At 44.8% G+C, this 20,051-nt stretch overlaps 1 protein-coding gene across 2 annotated transcripts; it reads left to right on the top strand.

Moving 5' to 3' along the window:
* The first annotated feature begins 1,849 nt into the window (after window positions 1-1,849).
* LOC130880419 (zymogen granule membrane protein 16-like) lies at window positions 1,850-11,476 on the top strand. 2 transcript variants are annotated; one of them, XM_057779436.1, is made up of 4 exons: window positions 1,850-2,095; window positions 9,834-9,895; window positions 10,050-10,179; window positions 11,091-11,476. In XM_057779436.1, exons 2-4 carry the CDS (start codon window positions 9,841-9,843, stop codon window positions 11,380-11,382), a joined length of 477 nt encoding a protein of 158 aa, XP_057635419.1. In that variant the 5' UTR covers window positions 1,850-2,095; window positions 9,834-9,840; the 3' UTR covers window positions 11,383-11,476. The 2 variants fall into 2 exon arrangements, with proteins under 2 accessions (XP_057635419.1, XP_057635420.1); XM_057779437.1 differs by lacking the exon at window positions 9,834-9,895.
* Window positions 11,477-20,051: the final 8,575 nt, after the last annotated feature.

Raw genomic sequence — 20,051 nt, forward strand, 5'->3', positions numbered from 1 at the left:
AAGCAAACTGCATATGGAGGTTCTTCAATGTCCATTATCCTTTTTGAAGTAAATTGGTGCTGCCAGGAGCAGACGTGTCTCACTGTCATGAAAAGCTGTATGTTATTAAAACACCTTACATGTCATATTTCTGTAGATATCTGAAGTGTTTGAAGACCACCTGTATACATAAATACATCTTTCTGACCTTGGAAACAAACCTAACACAATTATAAGTATAATTGTTATAGGTGAATAACTACTAACCTGCTTTTCATTATTATCCTATATAGTTTGTAATAACTTTCAAGGATTAGAAATTTACATTACATTGTTAAATGAGCTGTATAGGTACAATAACTTAAGCAAGAGTAATATATAGGGGCTGGAGAATGTTTCCATTCGAGAATTCAAAAAAAGTAATAAGCAAGATTCCGAACAGCCTAGTTTCTGTTGCCACAGTAATGCAGTTAACCTAAAGTCAACAGACCATAACCACTCAATTCTTTACTGTGTTAAATGTGGTCCCATCCTGGAACTGTAAATAATGCCAAGCAATATCTTTAAATTGAGCTGGGCATAATGGCACAGAACTTTGATCCTGACTTTAATCCAGCCCTAGGGAGGCAGAGGCAGACCGTCTCTGTGAGTTTGAATTCAGCCTAGTATACATAGTGAGTTTTGGGATGGGCAAGGCTACATAAAGATACTTTGTCTCACAAAATAAAAAATAACCAACACTTTACATTGTAATACTCCTTTGAAAGATGGGCCATAATCTGTAAACCTTGGGTTTTGTTATTAGTTTTGTTTCAGGTCCTGATTTCTCTGTGTACCCTTGGATGCTCTGGAAATCACAGGTGAATAAGACTGGCCTTGAACTCACAGAGACCCGACTGCCTCTGCAACCTGAGTGCTGGGCTTAAAGGTTTCATCTGCTAAGGCTGGGCTTCTGAACCCTGGCCTTTAATACCAGCACTGGGGAAACAGACAGGCAGAACTGAGTCTACAGCCAACCTGGTCTACAGAGTGAGTTTCAGGACAGCCATGACTACACAGTGAAACCTCTTTTTCTTCTCTTCCTCCCACTTCTCCTTCTCCTTTGGTTTTTTGAGACAGGGTTTCTCTGTGTAGCCCTGGCTGTTGTCTTGGAACTCACTTTGTAGACCAGGTTCAGGTGAGCCTTGAACTGAAGAGATCGGGCTTTTTTATTGAAAAACAAAGGCAGAAACAGAAGGCCATGGTGGTGTCATTTAATCTGGCAGAGGCAAAGGCAGGGACATCTTTGTGATTTTGAGGCCAGCCTGTTCTACCTAGTGAGTTCCAGTGTTGCGGGATACAGACCTAAAGACCACCCAGCATGACCAAAATCCAAGTTGACAATCTGTAGTAAGCCGAACTGCAAATGCCTGGAGATAAACTCCTCGTGGAGAAGCCTCAGATGCATTTTTCAGGGAGCTTTTAAGGCTTTTAACCACAGAAAAACGACATCCCGGTTGGCAGTTGCAAGGGAAAGTAAAACAAGCAGTTTAACTGAAGCCAAAAGCACGCAGTTAGCTGGTGCATTTCAACCCCAAATTTCTAGAACAGGATTGGGTAATTTCCCACAGTAGAAAAGGGATGAGTGTGTCAATTTTAGGTTACCGCAGATAAACCTTTGCCCTGTACTCCGGGACAGTCAAGGCTCTATAGAGATCACGTCCGCTCCAAAAGGCAAAACTTGTATATTCAGCGCCGAGAACGTTAAGATAAAAGCAATCAAGGGCTTTCAGATTCGTAGCTGAGGAGGAAAAGTTTGCACTTTGCCAATTCCGTGCCTGTAAATCCAAAATCCTGAAGGTGCAGCACCCTTGGGTGCGCAACACTTAGTGACAGATGGCAGGGCCTATCCTTGGGAAGCATTACTTTCGGGACCCAAAGTGAGCCCAAGAAGGCGGAATTGTAGGGCGATATAACAGAGGCTTTGGGCAGTGAGAAGTCGTGACTGGTCGAATCTGATAGAGGGGTGGGGCCCGGGCAACTCAAAAGAGATGAACCGGTCCCGAAGAAAGGAGTCCTGTGGACGCTGGGGCTAAGGCGAGGCCGAGGCGGCAGGAGATGGCGGCGGCCACTTCAGGTGCGCGGGCCGGGAGGGCGAGGCGTCGCTGTGTGCAGCTTACGGAGTAGCGGTTGTCACGAAGAATCCGTGGGGCCGGGGTGCGGAGCGGAAGGCCGGGGGTGGACGCCGCAAACCCCATTCCTCCACTCCCAGCCTTAAGCCCGGTTGAGATCCGCTGCCCGGGCTCCAGTGCCCGTCTAGCGTCTGCACACTTTGTGCGCTGCCGTTTGCTTCGTCTGTAAAGCCGGGCAGCCGCCCCATCTGTGAGCACTGAGCAGTGAAGAGACCTGGTGTCTGGCTGCCCAGAGATCTCAGGGCATTCGCCTGGGCCGCCTGAAGGCTCTGCTCGGCATCGCTGTGAGTTCCGGCAAAGAGAAATCAAAGACTTGACCTTTCCCTCTATGCGTGGAATTGGATGCTATTTTCATGTTGGAAAGGCTGTCAGGAATTTCAGAATCGTTTCTAAGTGGATTTGCATATGCCTGTCTTTCCTTTCTTTAGACCAAATTCTAGTCTGTAACTGCTGTTTGCTCAGCCTTTGGGGGAGGCAGACTTAAGGAGAACGCCAAGCCCAAGGCACAGCTGCAAGCATTTATAATGAATCCTTTAATGTTTGTACAGAGATCCGAGATGGTAGCTGCTTTCAAGAAAAAGGTTTATTTTTATCTTGTGTGCACCTCCTGTGTGGATGCCCGCAGAGGCCAGAAGAGGGAGTTGGGTCCGCTAGGGCTGGAGTTACAGGTGTTGTGAGCTGCCTGATGTGTGCTGAGAACCAAACCCGGGTCCTCTGGAAGAGCAGTAGACTCTCTTAACCTCTAAGGCTCACCAGCCTCCTGTACTTGGACAAGAGGAAACAGACGTAATGAGCTAAGTAGCTTGTTCAGTCCAAGGTGACACAACTAGCCTGTACTGGGGGGTCTGTCCAGGGCCAGCCTCGACAAAAATACCTTTCTTCCAGAGTGGAGGCGTGAGAATTTAGAAATATAGTTAAAAATACAAAGACGCAAACAAAAATAATAAAATGCAGAAACAATAGGATAGTATCGGGAGGGAATTTCAGTGAGTATTGAAAATTCGCCATGTTTAATTTTCAACTGGTTAATATACCCCTGACTTCAAAAGGTAGGAGTAGAACAAAAGGACTGCATTAACATACAAATTAAAAAATCACAGGGTACCTTCAGCGCTCAAGCCCTTGACTCATGCCCTAGACCAAATACTCTGCAGGCAAACCACTGCCTGGGTGGAATCCCAAGTTATTTCCGTAAAGGGAATTGGAATTTAGTCGGATCCTTAGACTTTTGTTTTAGGTAGCAACCAACTACTTTAATACATCAGGAGCACAAGGTCTGGCAATTTGCTACACCCATTTACAATAGCCTAGAGAGAACAGAACTTTGATTTACAGCTAAGTGGGACCTTTGTTTGAGTTAGAAGCACCATAACCTAGTATAAATTACAAACAAGTTCCAAACTCTCTGACCTTTGGCTTCTTTGAGAATCCACAGGGGTCTAAATTCACACTCAGGCAATGCACTTTCCTTGATTATGCCCAAATACAGGCTGAGAGCCCCTGCGTCTGATACATAGTAAACATTGAAGTGTTTGAATGTAAGCTGCTCCTTTCCTAGAGGTGGCTACGATCATTTTCAAGCATTCTCATAAACTAATGTAATACGATGAAACTTGTAGAAGCTGAAACAAACCCTTAGGTATTTTGAGACGGCTTTTATTTAGATTTGTTTTGTTTGTCTGTTTTTTGAGATAGGGTTTGTCTGTGTAACTTTGGAGCTGTCTTGGAATTTGTTCTGTAGATCAAACTGGCCTCAAACTTACAGAGATCTGCCAGCCTCTGCCTCCTGAGTGCTGGGATTAAAGGCATGTGCCACCACCACCCAGTTTGAGAAGGCTTTCTATTAAAAGAAATGATAGTTCCACAGGCAGTGGTGGCCCACATCTTTATCCCAGCTCTCAGGAGGTACAGGCAGTCTGTAAGGTCTCTAAGTTCAAGGACAGCCTGGTCCACAAAGTGAGTTCCAGGACAGGCAGGCTTACTCAGAGGAAACCTTGTCTTAAAAAACAAAAACAACAATAAAAAGAAACATAGTGATAGTGAGGGCTGCACTTGTTCTTCCAGAGGATCTGGGTTCAGTTCCCAGCACCTCATGGTGGCTCCCGCCTCTCAGTAACTCCAGTTTCAGGGGATACTAGGGCATCAGACATGTACACGGTGGAAATACATACAAGCAGGCCAAACTCTCATACACATTAACAGAGAAATATGAAAATGGTGGTCAAAGCAGGTTTCAAGGTTTGGATAGGATTTACTCAACCTTGAAAAGGACCAAAAGACCTAGTGTTATTTAGATATAAAGAAGGCCAAAATGTTCTTTGATTCATTTTTCTCCTCTTAAAAGAGAGGTGTGGCCTGGGAAGATAGCTTGGTCAGGCAAAGTCCTTATCACAAGTTAGGAACTTTTCCTAACACAAGTTCTCTGCCAAAGCAAAAATCCCAATCAAGCCAAATCACAACAAACCAAATTAATAAATATCCAGGTTTGGGGGCTGGAGAGATGGCTCAGCAGTTAAGAGCATTGCCTGCTCTTCCAAAGGTCCTGAGTTCAATTCCCAGCAACCACATGGTGGCTCACAACCATCTGGAATGAGGTCTGGTGCCCTCTTCAGGCCTGCAGACATACACACAGACAGAATATTGTATACATAATAAATAAATAAATATTTTTTTAAAAAAATACAGGTTTAATGGGATTCCTGTGCTCTCTGGTGGCCTGGCGAACATGAACACGGTGGTGGGGGTGGGGGTACTTACTACGTGTTTCTTCTCTGGGAGCTCACATTAATACTCTCTGAGAGTGGTCCTGACCTGGCATGCTGGGATTTGGAGTCCAGACCAATACAACAAGCGAGGGCCTGGGGGCTATGCTACCAACTTAACATTCCAGACTCTTTGGATAGAGGGATGACAGGAAATTGAAGCAATAATTGTGACCAATAATTTAGGCTCTCTTAGGAAAAAGGGGCGTTGACTCAAGTCTGGCTACTTTCTGTGGGTATAGGGTGATGTGGGGAAGGGGAGAGCTAGGTGTTTATGGGTCCACACTCAGGGAGAGGTGTGGCTGGAAAGGCATCCCATGAACTGTCATCCCGGAGACGCCAGGCATCTGTTCCTTGGGGGAGGTGAGAAAGTAGGTGTCTAGGAAGAAAATATTGTTATTACCAAAGATGAGTGTGCCAGGATGAGGAGCAGGTAGGCCCTTCATTGTGGCATCCTGGAAAACCGGAGGGTGGAAGGTCCTGTCTGCTGGACAGACCAAGTGTCCTGAGTAGGTGCCCACTTGAGCCTGGAGAGATGGTACCAGCATGGGTGTCCCAAGAGCTTGGCAGCTGAGGGGGTGGTGAGGATTACCGTGTGAGGTCCTGTCCATCGAGGCTCGAGAGACCTAGGAGTTAACTGTTTGAGGAGTACTCTGTCCCCTGGGGAGAGCGGGGCAGGTTTAGGGGCATTAGGGTCCACTGGTGTGGGGGCAGGGAGACAACTGTCAGTGTGTGAATGGAGAAAGGATCTTAAAAGGGAGAGGTAGGGTAGGTACCCTGCCAGTGAAGGAGTTTGGACTGGGAGGTGATGGTTAAGGAGAAAGGGCCTGCCATAAAGCAGCTCAAAAGGGCTCAGGCCCAGAGGGGAATATGGGTGAGAGGTCCCGTGGGTATCTGTCTGGCTGACTGGTACAGAGGCTTGGCTGTAATGGAAACGTTAGGGATCCAAGGGCGAAAGAACCCCAACAAACCCAAAAATGAGAGAATCTGAGCCCCTGTGGTTGGAGGCTGTGAATCTCGCAGAGCCTGGACCCTCTCAGAGGTGAGGGTCTTAGACCCCCAACTAAGTTGAACACCTGAATATATCACTGTAGGAGAGCATAGCTGAGCCTTATTTGGTGAAACTTGATATCCCAGGGAACCGAGGAAGTTTCGAAGTGCAGAGGTGGCCTGTTGGGACAGAGACAATGTAGGACTGCAGAGAAGTAGGTTGTCCACGCACTAGAGGAGTGTGCTGGAACCTGTGTCAAAGTTTGAGAGATCTCGAGCCAGAGCTTGGCCAAAGAAATGGAGGCTGTCCTGAAAACCCTGAGGGAGAATAGTCCACATAAGCTCTCTGGAGGACCGGGAGTCAGGGTCCTCCCGGGTGAAGGCAAAGAGGAAGTATGAGTCAGGGTGTAAAGGGACAGTGAAGAAGTCATCTTTTAGGTCTAGAACTGTAAAGTAGGAGGTGGTAGGAAGGACATTAGGCAGGAGATTATAAGGTTGTTAACCACTGGGTAAACTGGAATGAGACAAAGGTCTTGAACCAGGCAGTAAGCACCAGAGGACTTCGGAAAAATTGGAGTGTTGCCAAGGTGAGTCGATAGGAATTAAAAGTCCTTGAGACAGGAAGACAGGTGATGACAGGGGAGGATGACCCAGGGAGAGGTCATGACGTGGCATGCTGGGATTTGGAGTCCAGACCAATACAATTCCCAGGCCTGGGGGGTGAGATGGATGTGAGGGGCTGGGGGCTACACCCCCAATTAACACACAGGACCCATCTTGCAGAACACCAGAGATTGACCTTTGGCCTCTGTGTCTAGATGCATTCCCACAGACACTAAGGGTTAAAGCCCACCACTGGTGTAACCCTAACATTCAGGGGCCGAGGCAGGAGGATTGGGAGCTCAAGGCAGCCACTGTCACAAAACAAAAATAAATATTTAGAAAGATAGAGTGGAGGTTAGGGAGGTGGCTCAGCAGCTAAGAAAATTGTATGCTCTTCAGAGGGTCCTGATTGGGACTGCAGCACCCAATGGGAGCCCACAACCATCTGTAACTCCAGTTCAGACGATCTGATCCCCTCTCCTGGCTTCCACAGGCACCAGGCACATATGGGTTGTCTAGAGTTAGCATTGCTGTGATGAAGCTCCATGACCAAAAGCAAGCTGAGGGAGAAAGGGGTTATTTGGCTTCAGTTCCACACTGTAGCCCATCACTGAGAGAACTCAGGGCAGGAACTCAAGAGGAGCTGCAACCTGGAGACGAGCTGCTGTAGAGGCAGAGGCCTTGGAGAGGTGCTATCTACTGGCTGTTCTTTGTGGCTTGCTCAGCCTGCTTTCTTATAGAACCCAGGACCACCAGTCCAGGGATGGCACCACCCATAATGGGCTGGGTCCTCACTATCAATCACTAAGTAAGAAAATGCCCACAGCTGGATCTTATGGGGGAATTTTCTCAATTGAGGTTCAGATGACTCTAGCTTGTGTCAAGTTGACATAAAACTAGCCACAACAGTGGTATGCAGACATAAGTACTATTATATAAATTTTAAATTAAGAAAAACTGACAGGTATTGATGGTTATGTGGAAGAAAGAAGACAGTTTAAAATTCCTAGTTTGGAGTCTGAGGCCTTAGTGAGGAACCTGTTGCAGAGAGCTAGGTGGGGAAGGTTTAGTGCAGGTGGAATTAGAGGCACCTCAGAACCATCCTAGAGAAGGTAGATGGTAGCTTGGACGAAGGACCTGCAAATTGGAGTCGGCTCTCTGCTATGAAGGGACTAAAGGGCATCATTGGCTTGAAGATGTTCGTTTAAAATGAGAATGAAGGTAATTGGTGTTGAGAGAAGGTGGCTGTTGCCTGTGAAGTGAATCTGAGCTGTCTCATCCAGGGTGACATTTATGCCCCATGAGCATGTGGAAGCGTCTGGAGACATGCTTTGCTTGTTACAACCTGGAGACGAAGACAGAGAATGCTGCTGAGCTCTAGTGGGTGTATGTGGAACAGTCTGCAGTGTGAGCCCCACAACAAAGAATTACACAACTCAAAATGACAGGGTGTAGGACATAGGACAAACATTTAACACCATTAACCTAAGGAATAATCGAAAGCTAGTAAAACAGTCAGGGAAATGGATGGCATAGAAAACAAGGGAAAAGGGTATCTCATAAGTGTGTTGAATCCCGGGGGCTGGAGAGGTGACCCAGAGGTTAAGAGCATTGGTTGCTCTTCCAGATGTCCTGTGTTCAATTTCTAGCAACCACATGGTGGCTCACAACCATCTATAATGAGATCTGGTGCCCTCTTCTTGTGTGTGTATACAAAGAAATAGAGAAGAAGAAAAAAGAGTGTTGAATTCCTTAGGAGGTCAGATAGGGTTCAGGCTGAGACTGAGTGTGCCTGCTGAATCTGGAGTATGAAGTCCCATAGGATCCTGGGTAGAAGCAAGCTGCTGAGATTAAAATCTGTCAAGAAAGAGAATAATAATCATAATAGCAACAACTGACATTGAGACTTGCAGGGCACCATGCTGAATGCTTTATATACATTTTTAGTCTGGATGGGATTTCTGTAATAAATACTGTTATTATTTTGTAGAGAGAAATGAAGTTTGGAGTGGCTAAGTGACTTTATCAGGGTTAGAGAACTGTCAGCCAGCATTGTCTTTGACTCCAAATGTCATCTGTATACACCGAACGGGTCTGGTAATTCGTGTGTGAACTTCAGAATTAGACCTCATTTGAAGCTTTGGCATTAACAAGCAGTTAAAGGAGGGGCAAACTGCCTAAACTGTGCTTCTCCACCTTCCTAATGCTGAGACACTTTAATACAGTTCTTCATGTTGTGGTGACCCACACCATAAAGTTTTTCATTTCTACTTTATAACTGTGATTTTGCTGCTATTATGTGATGCCGTAAAACAGTCCTACACCAGTTCAGAATTATTGATTATAAAAAATGGTTATTTATTTAAAAGGGAAAACTTAACAGATCATCCGTCCTAAACAACAGTCCTCTGAGAGCAAACAGGAAACAGAGTCTAGCAGCCAGAAAGGGAGAGCAAGAAGCAAGAGAGTGGGAACACAGTTCCTGCTGCTTTTTAAAATATAAGAGACCACGCCCAAGTGGGCTGGTATCTTAAAGACTGTTGGCTGAGGAACAGAATATGCTCCCACATCAGTTATGAATAATAATGTTATATCTACATTTCCCGATGGGTTTTTAGAGACTGCCATAAAAGGGTCTTTGACTCCCAAAGGGTCAGGCTCACAGGTTGAGAATCCCTGGCCTAAATCCTTCATTCTGTGCCTTTAAGTGGGAAGTAGGGGCTGTCAATAAAACAAAGCACTTACTAGCCTGTATCTAATACCATGTGCCTGTAATACCAACACTTGAATACTGAGGCAAGATGGTGCAAATTCTAAGCTACCTGGGCTACACAGTGAGTCCCTATCTCAAAAAAAAAAAGGAGGTCTCTGAGCTCACTTCGGAGTTGAGTTCTTGCTGTTCTTACTTTTTTTTTTTAAGATTTATTTAGTTAGTTAGTTTTACATTGTTTTTCTAGACAGGGTTTCTCTGTATAGCCTCTGCTGTCCTGGAACTGGATTTGGAGACCAGACTGGTCTTGAACTCACTGAGATCCACCTGAGTAGGTGACACTAGAGATTTAACTGTGCCTCAGATAGCCCATAAACCATCTGATTTCAGGGTAGTTTGGTTCTTACCATCAGAACAGGGAGAACCAGAGGGATTAGGGGCCTAGAAAAGATATGGAAGGAACGGGACTGTCCATCGGCAGTTTTCTCTAGGCTTGGGGCTAGGTCTGAGGTGAAGCATCAGAACAACATGGCTCTGTATTTCCGGCCAGGGATGCCTGGGCAAATGAGGTTGGAAAGAAAGGAATGAGCCCTCCTTTCCCCCCCCTTCCCACTGCAGCCTCAGAATGTTGGCCATCATTCTCTTAGCCCTTCTTTGTGCCTCGGCCTCCGGCAATGCCAGTAAGTAAAATGCCCCAGAACTGGCCATGGGACCATGGGAAGGCAGCCTGTGAGCTGCCACACATCAGGGCTGTCAGACACTGGTTGGGGTGGCAGAGGAAATGAGGGTAGCGTCCAGAGTATTTGTCCCTCCAAGCCTTTCTTTCTCCTCCAGTTCAGTCCAGGTCCTCTTATAGTGGGGAATATGGAGGCAGAGGAGGAAAGCAGTTCTCCCATTCTGCAAACCAGCTGAACGGTTCCATCACTGCCATCCGTGTCCGATTCAATTCATTTTACATCACTGGGTGAGCATCTTCTTGTTTCTGTGATGTGGGACTTTACTAGGTTGGGAAAGTCTCATTCACTCTGGATCACACCTGTTTAAATGGGTAAGTCACAGTGAAGTGGTGTGGACCCCAAGTCCAAGTCCAGAATGTGCTATTTAGTCCCCTAGTGCACATGATCTTGGCAAGTCACAACCCCGGACCCTCAGGGGCCTCACGTTACCTGGGCTGGATCTACACCTGAGATCTAAACCTCTTTTCAACATTTCTTTCGGGCAACCTAATCTTTGCTTGTTGTCTGTCCTGGGATAGTGCCATTCCTTCCTCTAGCTGGAACTTTCCATCACCTGCAGGGACAAATGCATTTCCTTTTAGTCCAAGTTCTGAACTGTGACGCGGTGCTAATTCGCCTGGGACACTTTCCAGTGTCTGAAATCCTCAGGCTTCTTTAAAGTGTGAAGCAGGGAAGTGGTGGCACAAGCCTTTAATCCCAGCACTCAGGAGGCAGAGGCAGGCGGATCTCTGTGAGATTGAGGCCAGCCTGGTCTTCAAGAGCTCATGCCATGAAAGGCTCCAAAGCTACACAGAGAAACCCTGTCTCGAAAAACCAAAAAAATAAAAAATATACATACAAATGATATTATATATAGTATATATCAAATATATAAATGATATATATAAAATATATAATACATTTATTTTATGTTCGTGTGCATGTGTGGAATTGCTCAAGTGTCCCCTTGTACATGTGGAAGCCAGAGGTAATCTTCTGGGAATGGGTTCTCTACCTTCACCATGTGGACCTAGGGGTTGAACTTAGGTTGTTAGGCTTGGCAGCGGGCACCTTTACCAGCTGAGCTGCCTCACTTTTCATCCCAGTCTTTATTGTGATAACCAATGTGTTCCTTCTTCCTTCTCACCCCTGCCCCCAGTCTCCAAGTGCGTTATGGCACAGTGTGGAGTGAATACGTGGGTGGCCAACAGGGAAACATGGAGGAGATCTTTCTGCACCCCGGGGAATCCGTGATCCAGGTGTCTGGCAAATACAGGATTTACATGAAGCAGCTGATCTTTGTGACAAACATGGGCCGCAAGCTGACTTTTGGAGATGACAAAGGCACCTGTTTCACCGCTGTTCCCTTGCACCCCAACACCTTCCTACGCTTCATTAGTGGCCGATCTGGCATTTTCATCGATGCCATCAGCCTACACTGGGATGTCTAGCCTAGCCAGTGCAGCACTTGCTGAAGCCCACCTTTCTCTCTGGCGGGGTTCTGTGGTGGGAGTGAGAACTCCCTTATCACCAAGCCCCATGCAAATGTGCAAATAGCTTAATAAAAGATTATGACTGAGACAGTGTTTGTTCATATCTTAATTCTAATACAATTGTGTGAAGCTTACTTCTGGATTTTTTTAATAATTTGTTTCAAAAATGTGAGTCATGATCTCTCTACATAGCTCTGACTGTCCTGGAACGCACTATGTAGACCAGGCTGGACTCACAGAGATCTGACTGTCTCTGCCTCTGGAGTGCTGGGATTAAAGTGGGGTGTGCCACCATGCCTTGCTATATATGCTGTTTCCAGATTGAACATTAATCTGGAAAATGGGAGAACAAAGAGAAGTGCTAGAGGCTTTTCTTTACATGTTATTAAAAAAAATAGGACAGGGGCTGGAGAGATGGCTCAGTGGGTTAAGAGCACAGGCTGCTCGTCCAGAGATCCTGAGTTCAAGTCCCAGCAACCATCTGAAATGAGATCTGATGCCCTCTTCTGGCGCGCAGGCATACATGGAGGCAGAATGTTGTATACATAATAAAAATAAATAAATATTTTAAAAAATAGGACAAAATTATTCCTGTACCAACTCTTTCCAAGGATAGCCCCTGAGAATTTTCCCAATAGGAGCTCAGAGGCTACGGTAAGGCTCAGACATTTCAACTTGCCAAAACCCACTCTCCAGTTCTCTTCTCCTTGGCTTGGAAAAGTGCTTTCCTGCCCCAGATGTCACCGTCTTCCATCTACGTGAAGCCACTTGCTGTCCGTGGTGGGAATATTATCCTTTCTTCTTTCTGGAACCCACTTAACTTCTAAAGTCTGCCATGGACTTCACCCTGTTGCCCTAGCCCAGATCCTCTTAATTTTACTCCCAAGCCTGGGTGTTTCCAACTTAGAGCTCTCAAAATTGAGACTCATTCTTCAGAAAGCTCACACATTCCCAGTAGTGTGAACTCTATCTGTGCTCAAAAAAGAAAACCCCCTGGCCTGACATGGTGGGTAGACAGATTTCATGGCATCACTCGGGAGCAAAGGCAGAGGCGGGTAGCTGTCTGTGAGTTTCAGGACAGCCATGTCTACAGAAAAAGACCGTATCTCAAGAAATCAAAAACAAAAGGGGAAATCCTAAGTGAGCCATGGTGGTGCACACCTGTAATCCAGAACTCGAGAGACTAGGCTAGCCTGGGCTACGTAGTGAGTTCAAGGCCAACAGTGCTACATAGTAAGACCCTAAGAGGCTTCAGGAGGCAAAAAGATTGCCACAAGTTTAAGGCCAGCCTGGGGAACAGAGTGAATTCCAGGTTAGTGTTAGGATATTTTATTTGTATTTTTATAAATAACGCTTGCCTGAAGATCAGAATGCAAAGCTAGAGGCCAGGAAGTGGTGGCACATACCTTTAATCCCAGGATTTGAGAGACAGAGACAGACAGATCTCTGTGAGTGCAAGACTACCCTGGGCTACACAAGATTGATCCAGAAACAGATCCAGGTGGTGGTGGCTCATACCTTGAATCCCAGGGCTTGGGAGTCACACACCTTTAATCCCAGCACTAGGAAGATGGAGATAGGAACGTTATGGCTGGGCAGAGGGAGGAATATAAAGGGGAAGAGCCAGGACTCAGTGGAGTGTGGAGTCTGAGGATTCAGAGTCGGGATCTCGCACACTCGGTCTGAAGATCTGGTAGAGGCAAAAGGTCTCTCTAGTGAATGGCTGCTTTGCTTTTCTGATCTTCAGCTTGGACCCCAATACCTGTCTCTGGGTTTTTATTATTCGTGCTACAGGTTAATCTTGGATACTTTGAGACACTGTCCCAGAAACCTCAATGCATGAATAAATAGATAAAGGGGCAGGAGGGGAGCTTTCACTGTGGACATTCGTGAATATAAGGGGCTGCTGAGAATACGGGTCACTAGATAAATTCAGCAAAGATAGAACGTTACTTTGAAAATAATTCTTCAGATCCCAGTTCTGAGTTCTACAACACTAACAGGTTTAATGGGTAGCAGCATGGAGCTAATGAAGTCTGGGTTACAGAAGTACGCCACCACTTATATAATACTGTGGCTTCATACATGCTAGGTGGACATTCTATCAAGAGCCATGTCCCCAAACAGTTCTTTCAAACAGTTACATAAAGGAGATTATGCCATTGTCTTTTATTTATATGTAAATTACATAGCATGAAATTCACCCCTTTAAAGTATGCGATGTGCAGTAGGGATATAGTCTATGGTGTATGTGTGTGTGAGTACATGTAATGACATGTAATGAGTATGTGCATGTGTGATGAGTGTGTACTCACCTGTGTGGAGGCTAGATGTTGATATCACATGTAATAGATAGATGTTGATATCACATGTAATAGATAGATGTTGATATCACATGTAATAGATGTTGATATCACATGTAATAGATAGATGTTGATATCACATGTAATAGATGTTGATATTACATGTAATAGGTAGATGTTGATATCACATATCTTCTGTAACTCTCCACCTTTTTGAATTTTTCTTTTTTCTTTCTTTTTTTTGCATTGTGTATGTTCAGGTACACACACTTGTGCACATGTGTGCATGGGGAGATCACAGTCATCATTGTGTCTTCTGTCACATGCCACCTTGTTCTGAGACAGGGTCTCTCGTTAAGCTTGAAGTTCACTATTTTGGAAAGGCTCTCTGCCCAGAGAGCTCCCCAGTGCTGAAGTTGCAGTCATTCCAATGGCCACACCTGACTCTGTGGAGGAGATTTGACCTCTGACCCTCTCGCTTTCAAACCAGCATTCTTAACCACATTTAGCCCCCCCCCCCTTTTTTTAGCAAAAGACATGTATTTAAAGAATTTCCATTAACCAGGAGGTTTAGCGCATGCCTTTAATCCCAGCACTCTGGAAGCAGAGGCAGGAGAATCTCTGTGAGTTTGAGGCCAGCCTGGTCTACAAAAGCTAGTTCTAGGACAGGCACCAAAGCCACAGAGAAGCCGTGTCTCCAAAAAAAACCCAAAATAATAATAATAATAATAATAATAATAATAATAATAATAATAAGAAGAAGAAGAAGAAGAAGAAGAAGAAGAAGAAGAAGAAGAAATCCATATATTTAAAAAAAGAAGTTTTTATCAGTGTTTGGGAGACAGTTTGGAGGGAAGGTGCATCAGGTTGCTCTTGCAGAGGACCTTGATTCAACTCCCTGTAGTCAAAATACTCAACTGGTAGCCCACAATCTTTTCGTGGTGTGGGGCAGAGGTGGTGGGGGCGTAGAAACAAGGTTTCTCTGTGGAACAGTCCTGGCTGTCCTGGAACTCTCTGTGTAGACCAGGCTGGCCTTGAAATCACAGAGTCCTCCTACCTCTGCCTCCCAAGTGCTGGCATCAAAGGCATGTACCACCACTACTGGCCAACTCACAATCTTACTTCCAGTTCCAAGAGATCTGATACCCTCTTCTGGTACACATGTAATGCCCGGACAGACATGTAGGGAAAATATTCATTCACATAAAATAAAATATAATACTTAGCATGGTGGAGATTGTCTTTAATCCCAGGGTTGGAGAGGCATAGTCAGGCAGATATCTGTTGAAGGAGCTGCGGGCAGCATTCCCACCCAGCTCCTGTCCACCTGGCTAGCTTATGCCCCAAAATAACAACACACAAATTGTATTCTTATAAACACTGCTTGGACCATTATATCTAGCCTCTTCTTGGCTAATCCTCATGTATTAATTTAGCCCATTTCTAATAATCTGTGTAGCACCCCAAAGTGCACTTACCGTGAAGATTCTAGCCTACGTCTATCCTGGGTTGGAGCTTCATCTCGACTGCCCTGGAGAAGAGCAGCATCGCATCTGAGCTCACTTCCTCTTCCTCCCAGCATTCTGGTCTGTTTACTCCGCCTATCTAAATTCTGCCCTATCAGATGGGCCAAGGCAGTTTCTTTATTGACCAATAAAATCCCACAACAGATATCCATGAATCTGAGGCCAGCCTGGTCTACATAGTGACTTCCAGGACAGTCAATGCCACAATGAGAGACCTTGTCTTTACAAAAGCAAACAACAAAAACACTCTATGGTCTGCGCTGATGCTTGCCCATAACAGGCAAAGTAACTTCATTTACAGTGGTATTCATGACTGTGGACTCATAACTGAGAATCAGAGACATTGAAGGCATCTGTGAAAATCTCCCACCTCACCCCACCCCACCCCACTTCTAAAAGAAAAAGATAATGTTGTGGAATAATCCTCTTGTAAACTGTAAAGACTTGTCACTCGAATTGGTTTAATAAAACACTGACTGTCCAGTAGCCAGGCAGGAAGTATAGGTGGGGCAACCAAACTAAAGATGCTGGGAAGGAGAAGGGTGGAGTCAGGAGATGCCAACCAGATGCAGAAGAAGCAGAGGATCAATGTGCCATGCTAATAAAGGTACCACCGTGTGGAGGAGCATGAATATAGAAATATGGGTTAATTTAAGTGTAAGTTAGCTAGTAACATGCCTGAGCTATTGGCAAAGCATTTATAATTCATATTCAGCATCTGAGTCAATTATTTGGGAAGTGGCTGCCAGATATTTGGGAAAAGGCAGTCGGGAGAGAAACATCTGTCTACAAGAAAGTCTAGACAGGAGGTCACTGAAGTAAATCCTTTAAAATGTGATAAAGTGTAGCTCTTTATAACTGATGATTTCTGGTGGGTGGAGCACAAGGGGACAACATGGGACTCAGAAGTGTTCAAGGACTGGCCACTGGGAGTTGACCATGCTCAATGAGTATATGAACAGCACAAACTGGACTTGGTGAATTTAGGACAGGGGTATGGGGATGCGAGGGTGGACCCGGGAGGAAGAGGAAATGAGTGTGATTGGGGTGCACTGCATGAAGTTCTCAAACAATCAATAAAAATATTATGTTGGGGAGGAATAAATAAATAAACCTGTTCTGTTTTGCTTTGTTTTGGTTTTCGAGACAGGGTTTCTCCGTAGCTTTGGTGCCTGTCCCGGAACTAGCTCTTGTAGATCAGGCTGGCTTCAAACTCACAGAGATCTGCCTGCCTCTGCTTCCCAAGTACTGGAATGAAAGGCATGTGCCACCACGGCCCGGCTAATAATATGAATCTCAAGAACATTTTTCAGGGGCCCGTGGCTCTGGGTCTGATTCCCAGCGCTACATAAAGCTGAGTCAGCGCATCATTTCATTCTTGATTCCAGCTGGACTCCCCCATCTCCTCCAGCACACAGCTTAAAACTGAGAAGAGTGGCTGTGGGCAAAGTAAATGGGCTGGTGGATGGGACATTCTTCAGAGAAAACCTGCTGGGTAGCAGAGCTGAAGCTGCAGTGTCCAATGTGGTAGTGGTGGGAGGTGGGGTAGGGTAAAGCTGCTGTGTGAAGGTGCAGCCCACCCAAGCTCACAAGCCCTAAGGGGTGCTGCCAAGGCATGGTGGACTGTCTCATGCAGATTCCTCAGACAACAGTTTTTTCAGTTGTCAGTGTGCAATTTGGCAAATATTGATATTTTCTAAAACAAGCTTCAAATTTTGCTGTTCAAGACAATACATCCATTTCTGGCTAGAGTTAATGAGACCACTCTGGAGCTTTTTGTTGTGTCTTGTTTGTGAACCAGCTGTGGTGGTTCCCATAGCTCATATATTTCAATACATAGTCACCAGAGAGTGGCATTATTTGAAAGGATTAGAAGGATTAAGAGGTATGGCCTTGATGAAGGACGTGTATCATGGGGGTTGGCTTTGAGGTCTCAAAACACTATGCTAACCTCTATCTTTATCTACAGATCAGGATGATAGTTCTCAGCTACTGCTCCAGCATCTGCCTGCCTGCCACCATGCTTCCTGCCATGATGTTAATATGACTAAGCCTCTGGACCTGTAAGCAAGCCTCTGTAGACAGACTTTTCTTTGGGCCACCAACTCACAAAAAATGACAATGACTTTTATAATTAATTATAACAACTCAGCCTATAGTTTAGACTTATCCCACGAGCTCTTAAAACTTAAATTAACCCATTTCTCTTCCTCTACGTGTTACCATGTGACGCATGGCTTTTACCTGTCCTCCTGCACCTCTTGCTTTCTCCACATCTGGCTGGCATCTCCGTTCTTCTTCCCAGTGTCCTCTGTGCCTGGAAACCCTGCCTAGCTATTGGCCATTCAGCTTTTTATTAAGCCAAACAAAGTAACACATCTTCATAGTGTACAAAAAGGCTATTCCACATTTCCCCCTTTTTGTCTAAATAGAAAGGAAAGGTTGGAACTCTAATACAGTAAGAACAATTATCAGGTAAAAATGACATTAACAATGTCCAGTCCATCTGTGGTTGGCAAATTTGGAGAAAGTACACCATTATCTATCCTTTCTTAGTCCAAAGTTATATACCTAAATCATTTTCTATCATAACTTGTATTACCATCTCAAAATTATCTTTTTAGACCTCAAAACATTCTCCTAAGTGAACAATTTAAACTTTTAAGTCTTTCAACCCCATATATCTTATACCCCCTTTGTGACTTTTCTCTGAATTTAGTAACAGAAAACTGTTACTATAACTAACTCATCATTGACTCCATCAGCAATCTGAGAAGGAGATAATATTACCTGAGTAAAAAGAAAATGCAGAGCAAACAACTTCTAAAACTATAGAATGACAGAAAAACCTGACTGCCTGACTCTCTGACATTAGGGCATCCATCTTTGGGCTGCAGGCCTAGCAATCCAATAGACTTTTCTATGAAGCAGGAATTCTGAAGGACTCTCCACTTTGTCTTAACAAAGTTCAGCAGCTGCTTTCTTTTGTGTCCTCCTTGTCCACCTTGGACACCATACTGTCAGCATTTGAGGCAGGGCAGTCTCTGCCCAAATGGCTAGTTTTTGCCACAAAGAAAGCAAACTGCATATGGAGGTTCTTCAATGTCCATTATCCTTTTTGAAGTAAATTGGTGCTGCCAGGAGCAGACGTGTCTCACTGTCATGAAAAGCTGTATGTTATTAAAACACCTTACATGTCATATTTCTGTAGATATCTGAAGTGTTTGAAGATCACCTGTATACATAAATACATCTGTTTAACCTTGAAAACATGCTTAACACAACTACAAGATTAATTGTTATAGGTGAATAACTACTAACCTGCTTTTCATTATTATCCTATATTGTTTGTAATAATAACTTTCAAGGATTAGAAATTTACATTACATTGTTAAATGAGCTGTATAGGTACAATACCTTAAGCAAGATTTATATATATATATATATATATATATATATATATATATATATAATGTTAAACAAAAACAACCTCAAATTTTTATCAATATACAAAAATTCATACCATTGTAAAATATTTAAGACTAGTAGTAGTTGCTTTTTTAGTTTACAAGTAGATTCAATAATCTATCCTTTTATCCTGTCATTTCTCTATCCCCTTTTTTCTTTACAAAATGAAATCCCTGAATCTAATTTCCTCTGTTTAGCTTTTTTCCTTAGCATTACTAATAACAACTTTTAACCAACCCCATAAATGATGACAAACATCCATAACCCACTGATTGACCAAAAGCCACCTACCCTACTTCTTGGGAATGGGGGTGTTGTGTTCTCTAGACTGCTTCCTGTTTCTGGGGGCATTGGTTGGGACACCCTGACAAAATTAGTATAACGGTCAAGTCCTGGGTAGAATAGTCTGTGAGCTGAACCATGTCAGCCATGAAACTCCCAACTCCCACCAGGTTTAACCATGCCTTTAACCCCAGCATTCAGGAGGCAGAGGCAGGTGGATCCCTGTGAGTTCGAGGCCAGCCTGGTCTACAGTTAGTTCCAAAAAAGGCTCCAAAGCCACAGAGAAACCCTGTCTCTAATCCCCCCCCCAAAAAAAAAATAAAAGAAAAGAAAGAAACTCCCAACTCCCTTGCCTTCCTTTTTGAATAAGGTCACATGTACTTCAGGTGAACCTGGAGCTCCCTCTGGAGCTGAGAAGGATCTTAAACTTCTGGATCATTCTGCTTCCACCTTTCAAAGTGCTGGAATTACAAGTATGTGCCACCATACTCGGTATACACAGTACTGGGAACCAACCACAGATGATAGCCTTGCTTCTCCGCATCACTGGGTCCCTCCATCTTAACCTGGTGTGATTGGTGGTCCCTCCCCTTTCCCTCCCCTGGCTATTTCTTGAGTGATGACTTGCCTCTCAAGTGTGGCTCCAAAGAGCCTGGACAGTGAAGTGAAATGGTTGGATACTCCAGGGATGTGGCCAACACCCCAGCTTTCCCAGGTCCCGCAAAGATGAATGATTCCCCCAGGTCAGCAGGAAGCATCCTCATCCCTGCCTCACCTGCTACCCCTTTCAATGCCTCACCTTTTATAATAAAAAGGGAGGGGTTAGTATTCAGGCACCTGCACTGGCCTGCCCTTAGGGTCCTGACAGAATACATCCCCAGCTGCAGCCACTAAGAGCAGCTCCTCTGCACATTCACTAGGGCCCTGCCCACCTCCTGTCTCTGTTTCCTGCTCTGCTTCTGTCAGGTTCTCCTTCTCTCCCTCCTTTCCCCAGAGGCCGGTCTCCCCTGTCTCTGTCCCCCTTTCTCCATCCCCTTCCCCCTAATAA

This window comes from Chionomys nivalis, chromosome 8 (genome assembly GCF_950005125.1).
Source record: "Chionomys nivalis chromosome 8, mChiNiv1.1, whole genome shotgun sequence".
In the NCBI taxonomy this organism is placed as follows: domain Eukaryota; kingdom Metazoa; phylum Chordata; class Mammalia; order Rodentia; family Cricetidae; genus Chionomys; species Chionomys nivalis.

What these genes read in the sequence shown, in the direction of transcription:
- LOC130880419 (XM_057779436.1), top strand. Translation starts at nt 9,841, where the DNA reads ATGTTGGCCATCATTCTCTTAGCCCTTCTTTGTGCCTCGGCCTCCGGC. An exon ending in CTCGGCCTCCGGCAATGCCA is followed by an intron (nt 9,896 to 10,049) that starts GTAAGTAAAATG and finishes TTTCTCCTCCAG; the next exon opens with TTCAGTCCAGGTCCTCTTAT. An exon ending in AATTCATTTTACATCACTGG is followed by an intron (nt 10,180 to 11,090) that starts GTGAGCATCTTC and finishes CCCTGCCCCCAG; the next exon opens with TCTCCAAGTGCGTTATGGCA.